Raw genomic sequence first — 21614 nt, 5'->3', positions numbered from 1 at the left:
TACTTTCTTGTTTTCTGTAATATTTGTTGAAAACTAGACATTTTAAGTAATACAATGTGGCAAGTCTGGAAATCAGATTCCCCCTGCCAGCAAGAGTTTTTTTGTTTGCTGTTTGTTGTTGTTGCTGTTTGTTTAGTAACTTTTCTGGGCTAGTTCTGCGAAGTCTGTCTTCTCTGTCTTTTGAAGTCTCTGCTCATTTAGCTTAGTGGTCAGCTAATGATTGGACAGAGACTTCCTTAAACACCTTAAGTCTACCAACCAGTAAATCTACCAGCCTTTGCTGAAGGGCTACTTGTGTATTTTGGGGATGTCTTCAATGTTCTGATAGGCAGTTTACAGCTCTGCCTTAGCCTTCAGTTCCTGTTTGTGCAGAGCCTCAGTGCCAGCCAGAGGTGAGAGATTCACAGCTCCTCAGGTCTTCTCTGTGCCTGCACATAGCCCTGCATATATGCAGCCTTCTAGATACCCAGGAATATGCCTGAGCTTTTCAAAGACCCCTGTGCACATCTTTTCCCCCAGGTTTTTCCATTGCAGTTTTTGGTCAGCCTGTTCATATTGCCAACTTATAATGCTGCCTCAGGCAGCTGTGGTGTTAAACCTTTGCCTCTAATTTTTTTTTGACCGATGAACTACAGACAGTGTTCTTCATACAGAGTCAGGTCAAATGAAGACAAGTCTGAGAATGGAGCTTCTCAGGGTGCTGTCAGTCAGGTCAAAATAGCACTGTTCTCTGGGGAAAGAGCTTTTGGGGAGCTCTAGGCCTGTTCTGCTCCCCCTAGTGGCTGCTGTGTTGCTTCTTTGCACAGCTGCAGTAGTTGGGAAGGTATAGTTTTCAAGGCAGTTATGGAGCTGGGGAGAGGGCATGGGGAACAGAGCAAGTCAGAATGCCAGAGAGCTCACTGTTCAAACTGAGATTCAGCCATTTTCTTGAATAAATGCTCATAAGATGGCTGCAAGCCTTTGGTTAATTTCCAGCATTCTAACAAAGTTGATTTTGACAGTTTTGCCAGTGTTCTTGTTGCTTTTACGGAGGAGCGGATTTTCAAAGGTCCTTACTCCACCATTCCTGGAATGCTTCTCTGTCTCAATATTATTTTGAAGTAATCACAAATGGCATATTATTTCAGATGTAAAATATTTCAGTATATATCAAGAAGAAGAAACGTAGAGTGGAGGAATAATTCTCAGGTTTGCTTTCACATATATATAGTACTTTCCTAATCCATGCTATTCCTTTAATATTGTTTCTTAGCTATTGTTATATTCATCCCCATTTTCTTTAATTGCTGTGCCCTCTCTTTTCATTTTTTTTCTCCATGGTATCTCTCCCTTCATTTTTATCTAACCAGGTAGTTCGGCATGTTACAGTGATGCCCTTGATATATCATGGCATCTTGCTTCTTTAGTGAAAGTCTAGTGGTTGGCTGTAGGGAGGGGAGTAGATTAAACATGGATTGGCATATAGCATGGTTTAGGCTAGAGACTTGTGGAAGGATAGATTAGATTTTTGGCTGGAGACAATGTTTGGCAGAAGGAGTCAGAGTTTCCAAAAGAGTTTTGCCTAAAATGTTTAAAATCATATGTTTATTTTACTTTGCCTCATTACAAAAAGTATTTGAGGCAGTCCTAAAAACCTTATATTTGTATTATTGACCAGAAAGTAACGGAAAATATTGCAGTGTGGAATTGAAAGTAACAATAGTGGACTGAATAGACCACTTAACTGTACTGGATTTTATTATAAGAGGTTGTGGTTTTTAAATCATTTATTATGTATTGAACTCCATAAACTTGTACCTTCTAAAAATGATAGTACTAGAGTTAAGTCACCATTCTCAATTATGTTGCTAAGCAGTTTCATGACCAGTCACTGAGAATAAAGTTAATCTTTGGTTTGAATAGATTTTTAGCACTCACTATTTTAAGCTGGCCATTTTCAAAGGCCACCTTTAGTTCATTTAGTGGCAGTTGCAAGGATTGGGCCCAGTCTTTTTGACAGTTTTTATGGCTCATATTTCATCACAGGATGTGTTTGCATTAATATAGCTGAAGTCTTTTTTTTTAATGTGATTTATTGATTACTTTCTTAGGTTCATCAAGGCGTATAAGAAGTTTGGTCTCCCTCTTGAACGGTAAGCTTAGTAATATAATAGTTCCTTATCCGCCTCTTTTTCACTTCTGTATTGTAGAGGTTTCTTTTTTTGGTTCTACTTTCCATTTTTAAGGTCTGGCACCTTTTGACAGCCTGGCTTTTAGACATTAATTTACTCACCTGCTCCAGATGACTTGGAGATCAACGAAACATATTGTACATGTAACTGTACTTCGCTTCTAGGAACATTGCAGTGAATGAAAGTAGGCTAGAGAAAGGAAAGTGAGCACAAAGAAACAAACTAGCGCAAATAGCTTTGGGGCACTTCACCTGCTACTGTTATCAGACAGCGCATTTAGTTAATAAAGAAAGATGAACCCTTTCTCCTCTGTTTTTTGAAATTAGTCTGTTTTTGTGGACTATTCCAAGTCAAATTCTTTATGATGGAAAGTAAGTCATCAGTCACTGTCCGAGGGTTCTTGTTGGAAGGATCAATTAAGGCATGTAGAGAAAGTGTCTTTGCAGGAACAAGCTTATGTGAAACCAAGTGGTAGTTCACGTGACATTAGAAACGTGGGCACAGGGCCTTGAGGTATCCCCGTATTTGTCTTTCCTCAGGCTGGAGTGCATAGCACGTGATGCTGAGTTGGTAGATAAGTCTGTAGCAGATCTGAAGCGCCTAGGGGAATTGATTCACAACAGCTGTGTGTCAGCAATGCAAGAATACGAAGAGCAGCTGAAAGAAAATGCCAGCGAGGGTAAGTCAGCATGTCTCCCTCAGTGATTCTCAAAGACCTGGCACTTGTGGATTGGGATCTCTGCTGCTAAGCATCTTTTTTTTTTTTTTTAAGATGAACACACTTATATCCCGTGCATCCCTAATTTTTTGAGGTGTGTATTCTCACCTGCCTTTACGTGAGGTCAGTTTTTGGGGTTTTTTTTTTTTTTTTTTTTTGGTACGTGGGCCTCTCACTGCTGTGGCCTCTCCCGTTGCGGAGCACAGGCAGGCTCAGCAGCCATGGCCCAGCAGCAGGCTCAGCAGCCATGGCCCACAGGCCCAGCCGCTCTGCGGCATGCGGGATCCTCCCGGACCGGGTCACGAACCCGTGTTCCCTGCATCGGCAGGCAGACTCTCAACCACTGCGCCACCAGGGAAGCCCGTGAGGTCAGTTTTAAGATACCAAAGATTTACTCACAAATGAAGTTGATTTGCAGAAGGTGCAAAGTAATGAACAAGATGAATGATTTCTTTTAATGTTACTGTAGAAAGTTTAGATTGGTTTGAATGATGTAAAGACGTGAGTGGGTAAAGCTGAGTGGACACATTGCATTTTGGCTGTAAGTGAGGACATTACAGACCACAGACATCAGTAATTATCTTGGATATACATACATGTATTGTTTCGTTGTGATAAACTTAAAGGATTTAGAGAATTAGTTAGAATAAAAATAGTAGATGAATATTATAAACCTTTTTGTTGCAATGAGACTCTCTTTGGCACTAGAATTTGCTGTAATTCGATTCGACCTGTAGTGTGTTTTGTCTTATACACAAAGAGTGCTTTTGCCTGTCCTTTAAAAGCAGGAGGTGTCAGGAGAGAGCTGAGGTCCTTGTTGTTAAAGGACACCCTTATAGTTGAACCTCAAACAAAAAGATGAGGGTGTGGTCATTCCACAGTTCACTGGACTGTGGTTTATCTGTGCCATTGCCCCCATTCTTTTGTCACCTTTCACTGACGTTACAGGAGGCTCTGTCATCTGTGGTTAAGTATTCAGGCCCTGGAGGCAGCCAGTTTACCTGGAATCTTGGTCCTGCCATTTCTTAGCTGCAAGACCTGAGACAAGTGATAGCCTCTTAACAGTCTCATGTGCAAAATAGAGTAGTAGTCTGTGCCTCAAAGGGTTTGAATGGTCACTTGAATAATTCCATACATGTGAAGTGCTTGTCATCACATCTGGCTTGCAGTATTAGCTATTTCATTAAGTAAAGAAGTATTTGTGCTTTGAAATTTTCTTCTTAAGGCTGTTACTAAAAGTAATAGAATTTTTAAATCTCTTGAATATAGTCAAAACATTTTTAGATTTTTTTTTCCATGAAAAAAACTTAAATAACTTGAGTGGTTTGGACAGTGATCCAAATATGTGCTTTTATAGCGCCAAGAATACATCCAAAAGTAAATCTTAACTTTACAGTGTTTTTTTTTTCCGTGTAACTATTTTGAATAAGTATTATATTCACATGGCTCAAAAATGAAAAACAGGTATCCCTATTTCTTGTCTCCTTCTAGAAATATAAAAATACATATGTTCAAAAAATGGAAAGATACTGTTTTAACACAATTGGTGCTGTAGCATGCACTGTTCTGTACCTTGCTTTGTCCATCTCACAGCATATTTGGAGATATTTCCTTGTAACAGTCCCTTCCTTTCCACATGTTTCTTTTCTCTGCATGTTCACATTCTGCATCTGGTTCATTGCTTCCTTCTGGCATTGCTTAACTTGTTTCCATATACCTGTATTTTCTATAAATTGGCATTTAGCATATTCCTGAGTCCAGGTTAACATTTCCAATTCTAATGTAAGATTATTGATATCTCTTTGCTTAAGTTGAAAATTTTGTTCCTAAAAATGTTAACATAATCATGTATTTGTCTTATACATTATACACGTTTCCAAATATTAGTACCAATTTTACTGTTTTTATTTGTGTGTTTTCTTCTTTCTTTCTTTGGCTGTGCTATGAGGCTTGTGTGATCTTAGTTCCCTGCCCAGGGATTGAACCTGGGCCATGGCAGTGAAAGCGCCAAGTCCTAACCACTAGACTGCCAGGGAATCCCCCTGATTTTACTGTTAACTATAAGACTTCTTAATGCAGAGTTTGATTTCTTTGTGTTTCTTTTTGTCCTTAAAATACACCTCATTAGCAGTACACAAAGTACTATGTTTTAAAATTATTTGAAATTGTTCTTTTCTCTGTGTGGTTATGCTACCAACTTAATATATAGTTCAGTATCTTTTGTTTTCTTTCCCTTTCAGTTTCTAGGGACTACTTTTCTCCTTTTGCTGAAACTTTGTTTCTTTAATTATGTAAAACATTTGCATGGCCCAAAGTCAGAACAAAACCAGGAACACGATGAGAGAATCTTGCCTTCATTCCTGTCCCCCCAGTACTGTTCTCTTCCTCCCCTGTAGGTAATCATTTTGATTAGTTTTAGGCTTATCTTTCCATTGTTTCTTTTTAAAATTTTAAGTCTGTGTGTGTGTATTTCCTCTATCATACAGGAGATATCATACATTATATTCTGTTCTGCATCTACTTATTTTTACATATGGCGTTCACTCCATCTTACTGTGTAGCGTTCATACTTCCTTCCTTTTACAATTGCACAGTATTCCACTGTGTAGATAGATGTTAATTCAAACTTTATTGTCCCCTAGTAATAAATATTTGGGTTGTTTTCAGTCTTCTGCCACTATAAATAAAGCCACAGTGAATAAATAGTTTAATGAATATGCTGTTTCATATCTCTGCCAGCATATCTTTGGGATAAATTTCTGGAAGTGGGATTGTTGAGTCCTGGGAAAAATGCATATGTAATTTGGTTAGATACTGCCAAATTCTTCATAAATCTGATACCATTTACATTGCTACCTACAGTGTATATTCATACACAACAGAATGTATTGTCAAATGTTTGGATTTTTGCCAAACTGACTGTTGGGAAATGGCATCTCACTTTTCTTTTAATGAGCAATGTTGTGCATCTTTTCTGAGGGCCACTTGTGAACTGTCTGTACATATATTATGCCCATTTTCTATTGAGCTGTTGGTCTTAATTTTTAGGATCTCTTTTTCTTGTCTTTTTTTAAGAAGATTTAATACAAGGAATTTAAAAATTTTTTTATTTATTTTATTTTTGGCTGTGTTGGGCCTTCGTTGCTGCGCATGGGCTTTCCCTAGTTGCGGCGAGCGGGAGCTACTCTCCTTTGCGGTGCGTGGGCTTCTCACTGCAGTGGCTTCTCTTGTTGCAGAGCACGGGCTCTAGGCATGCGGGCTTCAGTAGTTGTGGCACACGGGCTCAGTAGTTGTGGCTCACGGGCTTAGTTGTTCTGCGGCATGTGAGATCTTCCCGGACCAGGGATCGAACCTGCATCCCCTGCGTTGGCAGGTGGATTCCTAACCGCTGCACCACCAGGGAAGTCCCAGGATCTCTTTTTCTGATAAAAGTTGCCAGTGTTCTCCTCCAGTTTGTGATTTGTCCTCTCACTTTGCTATGGTATTTTGTACGGAAAACTTAAAAAAATTTTATATAGTCAAATTTATCAATCTTTTACCCTATATTGTTGTTTTGGATTTTGATTAAAAACATTTTCTCTACAAAACAGAAACAGACTCACAGACATAGAAAGCAAATTTATGGTTACCAAAGGGGAAAGGGATAAATTGGGAGTATGAGATTAGCAGATGCACACTACTATATATAAAAGAGGTAAACAACAGGGATTTAATATAGCACAAGGAACCTATTATATTCAATATATTGTAACAAACTAAAAAAAAATTTTTTTTTCTACTCTGAGGATATAAAGGAAGTCATTAAGATCACCCCCCACCACCACCAATACCTATGTGATTTCATTTACTTTTATATCTCTGATTCACTTGGAGTTTTTCCTGGTATTGCATCCAGGTTTTTTGGATTTTGGATTTTTCCTATATGGCTACTATATGTCTCAACACCATTCATTAAAGATGGTTGATCTTTTCTCCACTGCCTGATTTTTTTTTTGTTTGAAGAGCTACATAATCTGTTATGGATTTACAATATTAGTATCCTGTTAATGGACGTTCAGCTTTCCAATCTTTTGCTTTACGGTGTTGTGGTAAATAATCTTGTGTGTATGCCATTTGCGCCATATCCTCCCACCAGCATTGACTAGAATGGCAGTGTCTGTTTCCCCTTAGTCTCACCGACATATTTTCAGATCTTTGAATTTTCCCAGCCTGAGGTTAAAAAGGCTATGTCTATATATTTAATTTGCATTTCTCTTACCATGAATGAGGTTGAGTATTTTTCACATGGAACCATTTGTAGTTCCTTTTCTGTGAATTGTCTCTTTATCCTTTGCCCATTTTTCTGTTGCAATCTTTTTATTTTACAGATGAGGAAACACAGACCCAGAGAGGTTAATAACTAGAAGTGAGAGGGGAAAGGGGACAGGGGGTAGTTTGTGCAGATCCGGGAATAAATCCCAGATTTCTGATCTTCAGAGGAGGTGCCTTTCCCGTTTTGCCACATTCTGTTCCAGAACTCATCAGTATTGTTGGGAATAGCATTTGCAAGTGAAATTCTTGTGGGTTATATGAGAATCCCTAAATAATTGTTTATAATTGTAGTGCCATTTCATCGACTTGAATGTTAAAAAAAGAAATCTTTTCTGAGGCTCTGAGCCATCTTTTCCCTCACAGACAAGTGTCATTATCATGCATTTCGATTTGGACTCTGGTTAGAATTGACTGCTTTGTTTTTACTTCTAGGATTACTTTAATTGGAAACTCGGGCTAGGGTAACCTTTCCATGACTTCTTTTGTTCATCATTTCAAATGTGTTAGGTATTAACTTGATCTCGTACTTTTTTAGTAGAGAAGATCATCTTTTAAAGCACTTAAAAATCTGTTGATGGGTTAGAAAAGAAAAAACTTCAGCATTAATATTACTGCTTTAAAATCTTCTTTCATAAATTTTATTAATTTTAGAGCCAAAGTATAAAACAGGAATAAGAAGATTAAAATACAATTATAAACACTACTGGATTAAAAAATTCTAAATCTTAAAAAACTGAATTGTTTAGAGATTATTTTACAAACATTAATTGAGAAAATTTTTTGCCTTACTTGATTATATCTTTGAATTAACGATAAACCAGAGATATACGCTGAGGGAATAAGAGTTCAGGATTTGTTGACCTATGTTTTTTGTGAAACTTCAGCGAATTCTCACTTAACGAATATGAAATTGGTGTTCTTTAGGGAAAGGACCAGGGAAAAAGAGAGGCCCAACTATCAAGATATCTGGGGTTCAGGTTAATGTGAAATCTATTATCCAACATGAAGAAGAGTTTGAGATGCTGCATAAATCTATCCCTGTAGACCCTGAAGAAAAAAAAAAGTGAGTATAATACATGCCCATGCATGGGTGGTTGTGCCATTAGAAAACAGATTCGAAGTTACAGTTACGTGTAGTTATGTAGTATTTTCATTATTTTTTCTCTAACATACCAGAGTGCTTTGCTCATTGGTGTTTATTCCCAAATCAGAAAGACTCTTCCTCTAATGTCCTCCTGCTTTGGAAATCTTTTCAGATACTGCTTAACCTGTCGTGTCAAAGCTGCACATTTTGATGTCGAGTGGGGAGTAGAGGATGATTCTCGCCTATTGCTGGGAATTTATGAACACGGCTATGGAAACTGGGAGCTAATTAAAACGGATCCAGAGCTTAAGTTAACTGACAAAGTAAGTATTTCTGTGATGCTGGAGATGTCTAGAAGATTTGTTGTATAATATTTTTATATTGATTACTTACTTTTAACTATTTTCTGGGGGGGTGGGGATCAAATTGGAAATTAGAACAATAGTAAATTCCTGGGATTTCTTTATCCCTGGAAACATTACCATCTTTAGTGGACTGTGGCACTATTTCAGAGATGACAATTATAGCCAGGTGAAATTTTTGGGAAATTACAGGAGAAGCCTTCAAATTCTGATTTTTCTTATAGGTCAAATCTCATTGCAACAAATACCAGGGTAAGATTATTAATAATAAGAGCATTCCTCGGCCTTAGTTGTTGGCACTTTCTTTAACGATATTTGAAACAGCCATATTTCAGTTCTACACATGAAGAAAGAATGAGCCATACCTTGGTATTTTTTGTAATGGAATTAAACTGTGGCTGTACTTCTCCCACAAAATCGAGCCTCCCACCCTATCCGTTGCACATCAGGCTACCAAGTATAGTAAGGCCGTGCTCAGAGCTGTAAGCAGGGAAAGCTGGCTCAAATTTTAGTAGGATGCGCTCCATGTTGTGCTCCTGGCAGGGCTTTTCCTGGCACGTCAAACAATGCTCATCCCAGGTGCAATGTTCTCAGAGGGTGACAGCACCCTGCCATAAGCACTGAGACCAAATCCAGTCTGGCCTGAGAGGTCCAGCTGTGTCCTGGCATAGCTCAGTGCTTTCCAGCAATGCTCTAAGAAGCATTTTCAATCTAAAACGAAGCTTTAACCTAGCTCCAGGGATTCCCTGCTCCTGGAAGGAGGAAATCCACGACGGCTGGGATGCTCTAGCAGATGAAGCCAACAAGCCCCTCCTACCTGAGTTGTTCTACCCTGTTAACAGCACAGGTAGGAGCCAGTGGGAGAGCTGGATTTCTCCATCCCATTTTGTAAAACGAGAACGGCTCATAAGGGATTTTCAGTGACTGGGAGCCATGGACATGAGATAGGATCTGAGGCTTTATCTGTATTTTGGGTGGTGGGGAGGGAAAGGACTGCTCAGTTGTTTGTCATCTCTGTTTATCCTGATCCACTAACCGGGCCGTGGGCCGTGGCGGGTACTTCTCTTCCTTTCCTGTTGAAGATCCTGCCAGTGGAGACAGATAAGAAGCCCCAGGGAAAGCAGCTGCAGACCCGAGCGGACTACTTGCTGAAGCTGCTCAGGAAGAGTCTGGAGAAGGAGGGGGCCGTGACGGGCGGGGAAGAGGTGAGTGCAGCTGCCAGCCGGGCACCGTCCAGGGGTCTGAGGCTCCAGCCCTGCAGGGTTAGGTAGGGGAAGAGATGCCCTCTCCAGGCATCTCCACAGAATGCTAACCCTCTCCTTGTCAGGTGTTGGTATTGAGGTTCCAGTAATGATGGTTTGGTTGAGTGATGATAGTAATGTTCATTTAGTAATTGACCTAAACATCTTGGCATTCTCCTCAAATATTGCCTCAAAATAGTCCTCATTTCTCCCAGTGCCACTGGTCTAGACATACTGTTGCTGTATCTTTATGCTCCTTCCTCAATTTTGGAGTATAGTTCTCAGTACTGCGTGAATATCACTGGGTTTGCCTGTTGTTACAGCTAATACTCGGCTGCTTGTAATCATGGGTCCCAGGGATAAAATGGGTAATTAGGATACACAGTTAATTCAGAAACTGGACTTCAGTTACACTTGCCTTACTTGCTCAGTGAAAAATTTCAACCGAGTTACTAATGGACTCATCTGAGCTTTAGCTTTTATTTCCCCAACTTTTCATTTCAATTCAGGCTTAAAAAGATGAGAATCACAGTTAGGAGATACTATAAGTTACAGCCAGTAGTAGCAGCCTTTGTGTGTGCATGTTCCTTAAGTGCTCTTAGAGCTATGCCATTTGTATTAATTTCCCTATATTATAAAGAAAGCAAATTTTAGAAAAAAATCCAATCCCGTACCTTGTCCTTTTTTGCGTAGTAGTGTCATAATTAATGTCATTCTTCACATAGTATGTTGAGGATATTCTATAAGTTAGGCTCTGGGGAGATAGATTGCGTCATGTTTTTTTTTTTTTTTTTTTTTTTTGCGGTACGCGGGCCTCTCACTGCTGTGGCCTCTCCCCTCGCGGAGCCCAGGCTCCGGACGCACAGGCCCAGCGGCCACGGCTCACGGGCCCAGGCGCTCCGCGGCACGTGGGATCCTCCCGGACCGGGGCACGAATCCGTGCCCCCTGCATCGGCAGGCGGACTCCCAACCGCTGCGCCACCAGGGAAGCCCCTGCATCATGTTTTTACTTGCTTAAATTACTGTATCGGTTTGAGTAGATGAACACCTTTTCATTATTTTTAGATATAACATGCTTCTAGTTTTTTTAATGTTACTCTTATTTTATATATTATCTTTATTTATATCTTTGTACTTAAGGGTTTTTTTTCTTCTTTTGAATTTTATCTTTAGATTGAATTCCAAAAAATGGAATCAGTAGGTTCAAGGATATGGATGTTTTTGTGTGGCATAGGAGATTTATATAGTTTCTTTTTTTCTACTTCAGGTAAAATTGGTTGCACTCCTTTGAATTTTCTCTTGAGTTTCCTTGTTTGAATTATATGGCTGCTGCTGTTCCAAAGAATCATGATGTTATTTGGTCATGCTTTTGAGGGACTTGATTTATCATCATTTTCTTACCCTTTCCAGGCCAAATTAAAGAAGCGGAAGCCTCGAGTAAAGAAGGAAAACAAAGCACCGAGGCTGAAAGATGAGCATGGAATTGAGTTTTCGTCTCCTAGACACTCAGATAATCCATCAGAAGAGGGAGAAGTAAAGGTATGAGGCTGAATTTCAGTTGAGATTATTTTTAAGTTACATTTATTGTGCCAACTGGTATAAAATTATCTGAAATGTGTTTGGTTTACATTCCAGAGTAGATAAAATAAAAATAGAAACTATGTTATGTCTTTGCTTAACCTGTGAGAGAGGAATATAGTTGTTCATTTAAAATCAGCAATTGAAAATTCATAATGGAAGGAAATGAAGGGAACCATGCACATTTCAGTGATAAATGGCAATTGACACTCAGCCTCATTGCTGGGAGCGATAGGGAGTGGTGGAGACTGTGGTTAACCAGGGAGCTCATGCCTAATATATAGGGGCAGCTGTTATGCAGTTCATTGTTGGGCCAAACAAAACTCATCTGTGGATCAGGTTTGGCCCAAGGCCTGTCAACTTGTAACCTCTGGTCTAAGCAAAAGGAAAAGTAACTTGCTAGCATTCAGTCTGTTGTTTCCGTGACTGAAAACTTTATGGGATTTTATTTTGTTACTCTTCAAGTGTAATTGCCCTTTGAGGTTATTTCCAGGAAGATCAGCAGTGAGTATGTGAACTAGCATGGATTTGAGTCAAGCATGCATGAATTCAAATACTAGCAACCTTACCAATTACTACCTGGCAGGTATATAATCTTTGTTCCTCAGTTTTTTCCATCTGTGAAATGGGAATGATAATGCCTGTGTTGAAGGGTTGCTATGAGAAATAAAGAGAAGATGTAAGTGAAGAGCATCTGCCTCTACAGGCTTCACTTTAAGGAGATAGCTTTAAGGCTGTATGCTTGAGAACATGCTTCTGTGGACACAGTGATGAACCATTGGGAGCAGTGCTTTTTTTTCTAGAAAGTAAATGAGGAAATGTAAAGTTTGTGGCAAAAGCTCATAACCTTGTTTGTTTTCTAGGATGATGGCTTAGAAAAAAGTCCAATGAAAAAGAAACAGAAGAAGAAAGAGAACAAGGAGAACAAGGAGAAACAAATGAGTTCTAGGAAAGACAAGGAAGGGGACAAGGAAAGGAAGAAATCAAAAGATAAGAAAGAGAAGGTATCGATGTCATTCTGCTTACTGAGATGCCTGCAGCCTTTGAAATTCCCTTCTAGGATTTAGAAGTAGAATGGGGTTTGAGGGCCCTGAAATAATTGTCGTTTTATGAGTATATCCCAGAAGGAAGGATGGGGCTGTCAGGGGGATGCCTGCATCTCTTCCTGCAGAGAGAGGGGAGTGTGTGAGTTGTGTTCTTTAATATAGAAGCCTTTATTTGCTCTTTTATTACACACTTCAGAGGGGGTGTTGGAATGAGACAGGACAGGTAACTACTTGATACATGTTCTCAGACTACTTGATACATGCTCTCAGACTCATACATGAACTCATGTTCTCAGAAAAGCACAGTCCACAGATGAATCTGAATATGTGAAATACTATCAAATACTATCAAGAGTTAAGCTTCTGGAGTAGAAATAGATGAAAGCCCTACTATTATTATATAATCTTCATGTTGGGGTTTTATGAAGTTCATTCCAAACCACAGAATTCTGGTAGTGTTGCATCTTGCTGACTTCTGATGAAATTATTTTGCAATTAATCTTTAATCATTGTTAAAACATACAAACAAATAACTGCCTTAATTCCACCATCCAGTCATAGCTCTAAGAGATTTCTTGATGAGCACCTTTGGAACTTTCTTATTATGCGTATAAGAACAAATATAAAATAAAAATCAGACCAGACTGTTCGGATAACCTTTTCTCCCCACTTAGCAATATATCACAAACAGCTTTCCAAGTGAATAAATAAAAGTTAAAATCATTTTTAATAGATAAGGAAGATTTTGTTTGATTATAACATTTTGGAAACAATTTTAAGTTTCCCATATTGAAATTGCTTTCAAATTTCTAATGTTATAAACTGTATTGTAACAGATACCTTTCTTTGCATCTGTGCTTCTGCAGAAAGGTATTCTTCTTTTAAGGTGAAATATTTAAAAAATAAAAGCACAAAGAATGATTTAGCCAGCATCCATGTGTCCACTACCCAGATATTGCAGCTGTTGTTAACATTTTTCATGTTTACTTCAAGTGGGTTTTTTTTGGGCTGCTGTATTTGGTATCCATGCACTCATTACTGGGACTCCCCTCTGTTTCTTCTCCCAATTTCATTGCTCTCCTCCGTAACACTGCCCTGAAGTTTGTGTGAAACCTTCCTGCCCATGTTTTTATACTTTTACTACATATTACATAATCGCATAATCGTAATCAAAGCGTAGTATTGTTTTATGTTTTTAAATGTTCATACATAGAATTTTTTATATGTATCTCTGTCTCCATCCTTCTGCACCCTTTCATGGATAAATGAACTTTACCCATGTGGATTTATGTAAATTTCAGTCACTTGAAATATTTTAGTTAATACAGTTTCCAAGATCAAAGTGTACTTTCATTTTGAAGTTGCTACAAACTACTCTGTGAGGGCTCTGCCAATTCACAATCTTAACCTCTTGATGACATTTTTATGCATTTTATGGATTAGGGAATAGAAGCCAGAATAGCATTGGTGAAGCTAAAATTATAATTGGCTCTGTTTAGAGACAGAAGTGGGAATGACATATGATTAAACTGTTAATCAAATAGGTTTGGCTTCATGATGTCTCAAAACTGAGGCCATCCTGTGTACCCACTCGTAGTGATGTGACATAGCTGAGAAGTCCAAATTGCAAGACAGGAGTACACAAATGACAATGATTCCTTGTAACTCTTTTTTAAAAGCCTAAAGGTGGTGATGCCAAATCTTCAAGTAAATCAAAGCGATCTCAGGGTCCTGTCCATATTACAGCAGGAAGCGAACCTGTCCCCATTGGAGAGGATGAGGATGATGATCTGGACCAGGAGACATTCAGCATAGTAAGTCCTGAAGTTGAGGAATTCTGGGGTCTGCAGCCACAGTGCTTGCTGCGGCTTTGCCTTTCATAGTTCCCGCCACACAGCCTCAATCGGTCTAAGCAGCATGACCTGAGACGAGGCTGGGGTCCTGGCTGCGTGAGCTGGAGCGGTGGCGAGCAGGGCCTGTCTTATGTGTTCCCGTGTTGTGGGGCTAGGAGCCAAGACGTGGCCTAGGATGTGGTTCATCTCCTCATAGGAGACAGGGCAGGTGAGGGGAGGAGTCATGGACCAAGCCTTGTATGGGGTGGAAACAGGCCAGTGCGTCCTCAGGCACTTAGGCCCTTAACTGGAGCTGCATGTGTATATTTCGTTGTGTTGCACTCGCTTCCCTTCCCCTCCTCTCTTGAGGTCTTTTCCTTTCCCCAAACTTCCACACATCACTGTTCACTTGAATAGTTAATTTAGTTTCAGAGAGAAAGTGATCTTCCAAATCTCAAAATATTCCTGCTCTGGGGAAGCAAAGCATAGAATTTTGACCTCATCCTGTAAGGCAGTCTTCTCTCTTTTCACCCTTTTTTTCCCGTGTTCCCAGAAACCTGTATGCATACGTGTATATTTTTTTCTCTTCGCACTTATCTCATTTTTCTTAAATCTCTTTACTCTTCTTCCTGTAAGCTCTCTGAGGGCAAGTACTGTGTCTTATATAAAGTATGTGTAGATGCTAGAAGTAGCTCAATAAATGAGTAAATGAATAAATTCATTACACAACCAGCTCTCTGATCTGTTTCCTGCATCTTCCTTAGCCCAGTGTTTAAAAGAGAAAATCATAACTAACGCTTCTGTGGTAGCATACTATTTAAAAAATTGCTCTTATACAACATTGTAAATCAACTATACTTGAATTAAAAAAAAAAGAAATTGCATTTACATACTGGCTCATTTACTCTTGTTTTTATATTATGATATCTTCTAAAAATACAGAAAAATTTCAGGAATGTAATAGGCATTGATAGAGGTACCATCAAGTTTTGTCAGGTCTGAATTTTTTAAGGCTCAGGCTATGGTTTGTTCTGGTCATGGTTTGTTACCTCCCTAGAAGTGACCACAATTCTAATTTCATTGTAGATCAAATCGTAATTCTCATGCGTGGTTCTAGAGTTTTACTACTTAATGTCTCTAAAGACAGTAAGTAATAGCTCGTATAAACAGCCAGGCATTATTAGTGTGCTTTTTGTGTTTTTTCTCCACAACAACCTATGAGGTAGGTAATTATCTCTATTTTACCCCTTAAAAAGTAAGGTGAGGAGAGTTAAGTAACTTGTCCAAGATGTAGAGCAAAAATTTGAACCTATCAGTAAATGCCACACTGTGTGTATCCTGTAACTTGAGTTTCCTCCCTCAGCATGTACACTTTTGAGATTTATCCATGTTGATAATTATGTCTCTGATTTCAGTGTTTCATATTATTCTGTTTTATGACTTCCACGATTCATTCTTTCTCCTATTGATGGACATTGGGGTTTTCCAAATGTTTACTACTACAAATTGGCTGCAGTGAAATTGTAAATATTTTCTTATACACATGTGTAAGAGCTTCGCTCGTGTGTAGCTTGAGCAGAAAAGCTGGGTGTTTCTTTGGGTCTGCACATCTACTGCTTTTAGATGTTGTGGAATTAGTCTTCAAAGTGATTGTAGAGATTTGCGCTCTTTCCAGCAACGAATGTGAGTTCCAACTGCTTCCCAGTCTCGGAAACACTTGGTAATTTCTACCTTCTTAATTTTTGCCAATCTAAGAGGTATGATCTATTGACCAGTGGTGTTGTTGAACATTTACTTTCATATTTATTGGGCATTCATGTTTCTGGTGAATTGCCTTTTCACATCCTTTGCCTGTTCCAGGTAATTTTTCTCTTCTTACCTTTTCTATAGGAATCCTGTATCCATTCGCAATACTAATCTTTTATCTGTTACAGTCATGTATCTTCCAGTTTATTTTGTGTACTTTTAAAAAATTTAAGTACAATACTGAAAAATAAATCGTAAGTATATAGCTATGGAAATTATCACAAAGTGATGGAAGTTTGTCAGATTTTCACTCTTCTGAAGTTACATGGACATGTGCCTTAATAGTTCCTTATATTAGATACTTAGTGGCTGACAACCATGCCCTACAGGTCAGAGAAAGTTTCTTAAATTATTTTGTGATAATTTCCTCCTCAGTCCTTAATTTTATCCTACTTTTTGGATGTTGAACTTTGGGAGTGGTCCCTAATATTATCTTAAACTTTCTTGCATTTCTTCTTTTCTAACTCTACTTTCTTGGAGATCTCCTCAGCTTTATCTGCCATTATTTCTTTTGAGGTTTTCATTTCTCTTGTCATGTGTAATTTCCAAGATCTTTTTTCCCCATATGGTTCTCTGAATGTTTTTATATTTCTCTTAGATTTGTTTTCCGTTGCTCATGTTAGATATTTTTCAAATGGCTTGGTAATCCTTGGTTGTCTGCTCGTATCTAAGAGTAGGGACTAAACATCTGATTGGAAGCTCTGAACATGTGGGTTGGGCTTGATCGACTTTGAGAGTGTTCTCTGTAGGGTGATCTGGCTGGGCTGCTTCCTTGGAAAACTTCCAGTGGGGAGTCAGCATCATTTGGTTCTTCCTCTTGGGTGGTCAGATTTTGGGGACGAGAATCCTCCAGTCTCCTGACTGGAGGGTTAAGGCCTGGCTTTCTTCGTTCTAGAATCTGAGAGGCAAAAAATAAATAAATAAAAAGACTGGGCGGTGGCTTATCTAATATGCATATATTCATACAGTGCTATTCTCAGTGTAGTAGCCTTGCCTCTCAACTATGCCTGTGTAGCCCAGTTCAGAGACTTTTCTTTTATCCTCTCCAAAGAATAAACCTCCATATCTTTTGTCGGGCAGAGTTGGAAGTCTGGGCGTCTATTATAAATCTGTTCCTCTTAGGCAGTCTTAAAAAAATAAAACAAAACAAAACAAAATCCTTATTTTTAGCCCTCATCCCTACTTCCAGAGATGCTTAGCTAGCCTCTGCAGGAATTGCAGTATAAATCAGGTTGGTTCTCAGCTCTTTCCACTGCTGGGTTAGGATTTCATTGTCTCAGGTCTATTGAGTCATTTCGCTTGCTGCCAATATTTTGTTGCTGTTGCTTCCTCTCATTTTCCATGTCTTTGTGGGCTTATCTCTTCTTATGGCGATTTCTTTACTGTTGTTTTAGTGGATGGGGAGGGGGAGAAAAAGATTCTTGTGTTCAGTCTACTATCTTTGTCTGGAAACCTTTCCCTCAGTTTCTTACAAGTCTAAAGGACTTGTAAATATTTTATCCTGTAGTTTTAGATAGTTTGTGATGGGAGGTTTTCAGGTTGGGTCTATAATTTTGCTTCTCATTTATCTTCATAATGGCCTTGGGAGATTATCATGCCCCTCTTGCAGATGAGGAAACAGAGCAGCGTTTTGAGAGGCCAAGTAAGCTGTAAAAGTCATCGCTCTGAGCGATGGAGCTGGGACTTGAACCTCAGGTTTTTCCGACTCTAACATTTATACTTGTTCCTCTGCCATTACCTGCTTCTCCTCTAGTGATTATGTGGCCTGGGGGGCGCTGTGTGTTCTCTGGGAATTTAGGGCCCAGTAAGCACAGCTGAAGCTGTCTTTGCTGCAGATGTTTTATGTCTCTACTCTTGGTCTGTTCCAGTGTAAGGAGAGGATGAGGCCTGTGAAAAAGGCACTGAAACAGTTGGATAAACCTGACAAGGGGCTCAGTGTACAGGAACAGCTGGAGCACACCCGGAACTGCCTGCTGAAAATCGGGGACCGGATAGCCGAGTGCCTTAAAGCTTACTCAGACCAGGAGCACATCAAACTGTGGAGGAGGTAAGCAGCCACAGCCTCGAATTGCCTGGTTTGATTTGATGACAAAGTATGTGTTGGGGTTCTGTTTTGGTTTATGCAACATGACACAGCCACCTAATGAAGTATTTTTTTTCCCAGCAAAAGCAGTCTATTAGCAGCATACCTGCAGGCTTCAGTTTTCTTTTCCTGAAATAGGCCATTCCTCTGAGACCAGTCTTTTGAATGGGTAGGATGATGTCATTATTTTATGAGAGAAATACCGTGATACTGGATTTGCTGGCCTGTCCTCAGAATAAAGACTCAGTCTTTAGACCTGGAAGGGATAGAAACCATCTGTAATTTCACTACTTTACCCATCTCAGGTTAATATTCAGAGATAATATAATAACTAATTGGTTAGTTCTCTGCTAACCTCATGAGAGGAAGCAAAGGCTAAAACCACCAGAGCTATGAGTTCTCTTCTCTTTAATAATTGAAGAGCTCTAGTAGTTATTTGGATTAAGGCAGTTTATCCAGAACTTCAGTTTGTAAGGCATTATGACTTACATATATTCATTTATATACTCACTTTTGATGTTTTAAGAAAACATGACTGGAATTTCTCAAAGACAATTGTAACATTAAGTCTCTTTCCATACTCCACAGTTACGTTGAACTCATATATTGATAATTCATGGTTAATGAAGTATCTTTGTATAATATACCTAATATCAGTGGATTGGCTTTTGAGTGAAAAAGAGATTTAAGAAAACCTTCTGTCATGATGCTATCCATAGCATGCTTCACACCCGTTAAAAAAAGAAGATCTAAGTTTTGAAATGTGGCTTGACTTTCCTTTTACACTGTTCCCAAACCAGATCCCTGTATCTAGCCATCTGGCTTTCTGTAACGAAAATGCATCCTAACGTATAGATCCACGAAGCTGGGCTGGATACTGTGGCCCTGGACTGCTGTGTGGTTCATAAGCAGTTCCTTGCCCACTTGTGAGGAACTGTCCACGATGAAGTGGTGATTGGAAGATCAAGTATAGTAGGAATTCCAAGAAGGAATAAGCACATGCAGAGGAGTAGTGAGGGAGGGAAGTCTTCTGAGGGCTGGGCAGGTACACTCGAGCCGGCATGGAAGAGCAGAGTGGACCTGCTTAGGTGAGGAGAGGTCTCAGGCTTCAGCAAAGCCTTGAAAGTGGGACAGTGAAGGGCCTGGGAGGGTCTTAGGGTTTAAAGGCAGTTCGTTAAGATGACTGAAGCCCTATTACAGAAGGCTTTAGAAAGGCAGGCAGTGGTTTTCCACACTGTGCAGCAGGTTTACTTGTCCGGAGCCAGGGCAGCATCCTCTGAGTGGCATGGCACGGTGTGGTGTGACTGCTCTCCAGGAAGTGTGGGAGGATGTGAGCCTTCCATTCCAGCTCACGGAGGTTACCTGTGACTCCTTGTCCTACACACCCGTTTTACCAGTCACTCCCCTGTTGACAGTAATGGCATGCTAGAGTGAGTGCAATGGAATTGGAGGAGAAGAATCCCTTGAAGTTTTAAGGTAGAAATGACAGGCCTTGGTGGTGACGACCGGGAGGAAAGAAGGGGCAGCAATGCAGAGGTGCCCAACTGTACATAGATCCCCACCTGGGATATGGCGGTGATGACATTGCCTGGCAGAGTCCAGGGAGTGCAGAAGGTGGAGGAAGACGTTAGGTCCGGAGTCCTAGGTGCCAGTGAAATAAATTAGAGGGGTTTTAGCTGTGAGACAGACCCTCGTCTCCAGACCCCTAGGTCAAATTCTATTGACAGTAGCATTTAAAGGTGTGTTTATTACTGTTGCCAAGACCTGAAAGATTATTTCTGTAACTTATTTTCTATACTTGGAGAGGATTCCACAGCAAAATTCAATAACTTGCCATCTATAAAGAGAATAGTTATTTTTAAAATCCTGTAATTCACCAGAACAAATTTTTTTTTTTTAAGGAACCTATGGATTTTTGTTTCCAAGTTTACAGAATTTGATGCTCGAAAATTGCATAAGTTATACAAGATGGCTCACAAGAAAAGGTCTCAAGAAGAAGAGGTAAAATACAAACTTCATCCTAATTCATACAAACAGATAAAAACCATTTCCACAGAAAAATTCCTTAATTACTGTTTTTTTCCTGAGGAGATGATCATAGACTCATAGGTTGTTGGTGCTAGAAAGGGCATGGGTTCTCTGCCCTTACTTTGCAGATGGAGGTCTAGGTCCAAGAGGGGGTGCAGGAGCCCACCACAGCCCAGCCTGTCTTGGATGGTGGGCTCTTCCACTGTGTTAGCTGTGCAGTTTCTCCACATGTTCCACGAGTAGTCAAACTAACACTTAAGACCCGATGGGTAAAATAGCCAATGTATTGGAACCAGACAGTGTGGAAATTCTGACAAGGAGTTGTTCCTCTGTGTTCTTACATCCTGGAATCATTTATTCACCAGGGCTTTTCTTCCATATGCACATGTCTTATGGTAGCTTATAAATGTGGCTCCTGAAAGATAACAGTTATGGGCAGCACATAATTTTTCTGTTCTTTTCTGGGCCACATGTACTTGGTGTCCTTCCAGCTTTTGTACGTAGGGTCCCAACCGCTCATGTAAAGGAGCAAACATGAGAAGGTGCCCAGAAGCTGCCTCCCATTCTTTGGTGGAGGGGCATGGGCATGAAGTGATTTGGCCAATGCTGCAGGGGCAGCGTTCCTTGTTCAGGCATGTCCATTTGCAGATCTGGTGACTTGTCACGTGGGCCCTACCCCAATTAGCCATGTAGCGCCAGTCTAGGAACATTTAATACCTCCTTCACTACCATGTCAAGGCTGAGGTCTTATGTCTCTCATCCCCTCCTGTATCCTCAGCACCTGGAATGGTGCCAGGCACAGGGCAGGTGCTCAGAAGTATTCGTTGCATGAGCATATCCTGTGCCCAGCACTGTGCTGAGCTGTGGAGGAGCACCCTCAAGTGGTTTATAATTTAATTTTACATGGAAGAATATGGTAGAACAGTAATATACAGGAATAATATAGTAATACTGCTGAATGTTACTGTGAATTTTAAACATTGTAAAAAGTCTCTGAAAGAATAGTCAGGAAAAGCCCCAGGAGGGAATGAAATGGTTGGGGAAAGGCCCTCTAGGAAAGAGTGAAAGTTAGGATGAGTGAAGTTGGGCAAATGATGTAAAGGGTAAAGGGCTTCATTAGTCTAGGTATCAGAAGTTAGGATAAGGTGAATAATCAAAGTAGTGGTCCCACTAGTTGGGGTTATAGTATACATTCACAACCTTTCTGGAGGACAGTTCAGTAAGATTTACCAAAAGACTAAAACATGTAATTCTCCTTCTAAGAATTTAGTCGAAGGAGATAATTAAGGGTTTAAACATGATTATATGGAAATGACTCGATATATCCATATCAGGGAATTTTCAACCATAAATA

The 21614-nt window shown here is 39.7% G+C and overlaps 1 protein-coding gene across 4 annotated transcripts in view; it reads left to right on the top strand.

The window, feature by feature from the left end:
• The window catches only part of CHD2 (chromodomain helicase DNA binding protein 2), a 127715-nt gene that overhangs the window by 82901 nt on the left and 23200 nt on the right, over positions 1-21614 (top strand). For all 4 annotated transcript variants that reach the window (XM_019945654.3, XM_019945653.3, XM_019945655.3 and 1 more), the window contains 10 exons: positions 2091-2132; positions 2711-2850; positions 8125-8263; positions 8457-8607; positions 9729-9851; positions 11298-11426; positions 12329-12469; positions 14191-14325; positions 18018-18196; positions 20134-20233. In XM_019945654.3, coding sequence (XP_019801213.1) covers positions 2091-2132; positions 2711-2850; positions 8125-8263; positions 8457-8607; positions 9729-9851; positions 11298-11426; positions 12329-12469; positions 14191-14325; positions 18018-18196; positions 20134-20233 — 1279 coding nt within the window. The remainder of the gene's footprint in view (positions 1-2090; positions 2133-2710; positions 2851-8124; positions 8264-8456; positions 8608-9728; positions 9852-11297; positions 11427-12328; positions 12470-14190; positions 14326-18017; positions 18197-20133; positions 20234-21614) is intronic.

The sequence above is a fragment of the Tursiops truncatus genome, chromosome 2 (genome assembly GCF_011762595.2).
Source record: "Tursiops truncatus isolate mTurTru1 chromosome 2, mTurTru1.mat.Y, whole genome shotgun sequence".
Lineage (NCBI taxonomy): Eukaryota > Metazoa > Chordata > Mammalia > Artiodactyla > Delphinidae > Tursiops > Tursiops truncatus.
The sequence above is the reverse complement of the archived record's forward strand: the minus strand, read 5'-3'. Positions and strand labels throughout refer to the sequence as shown.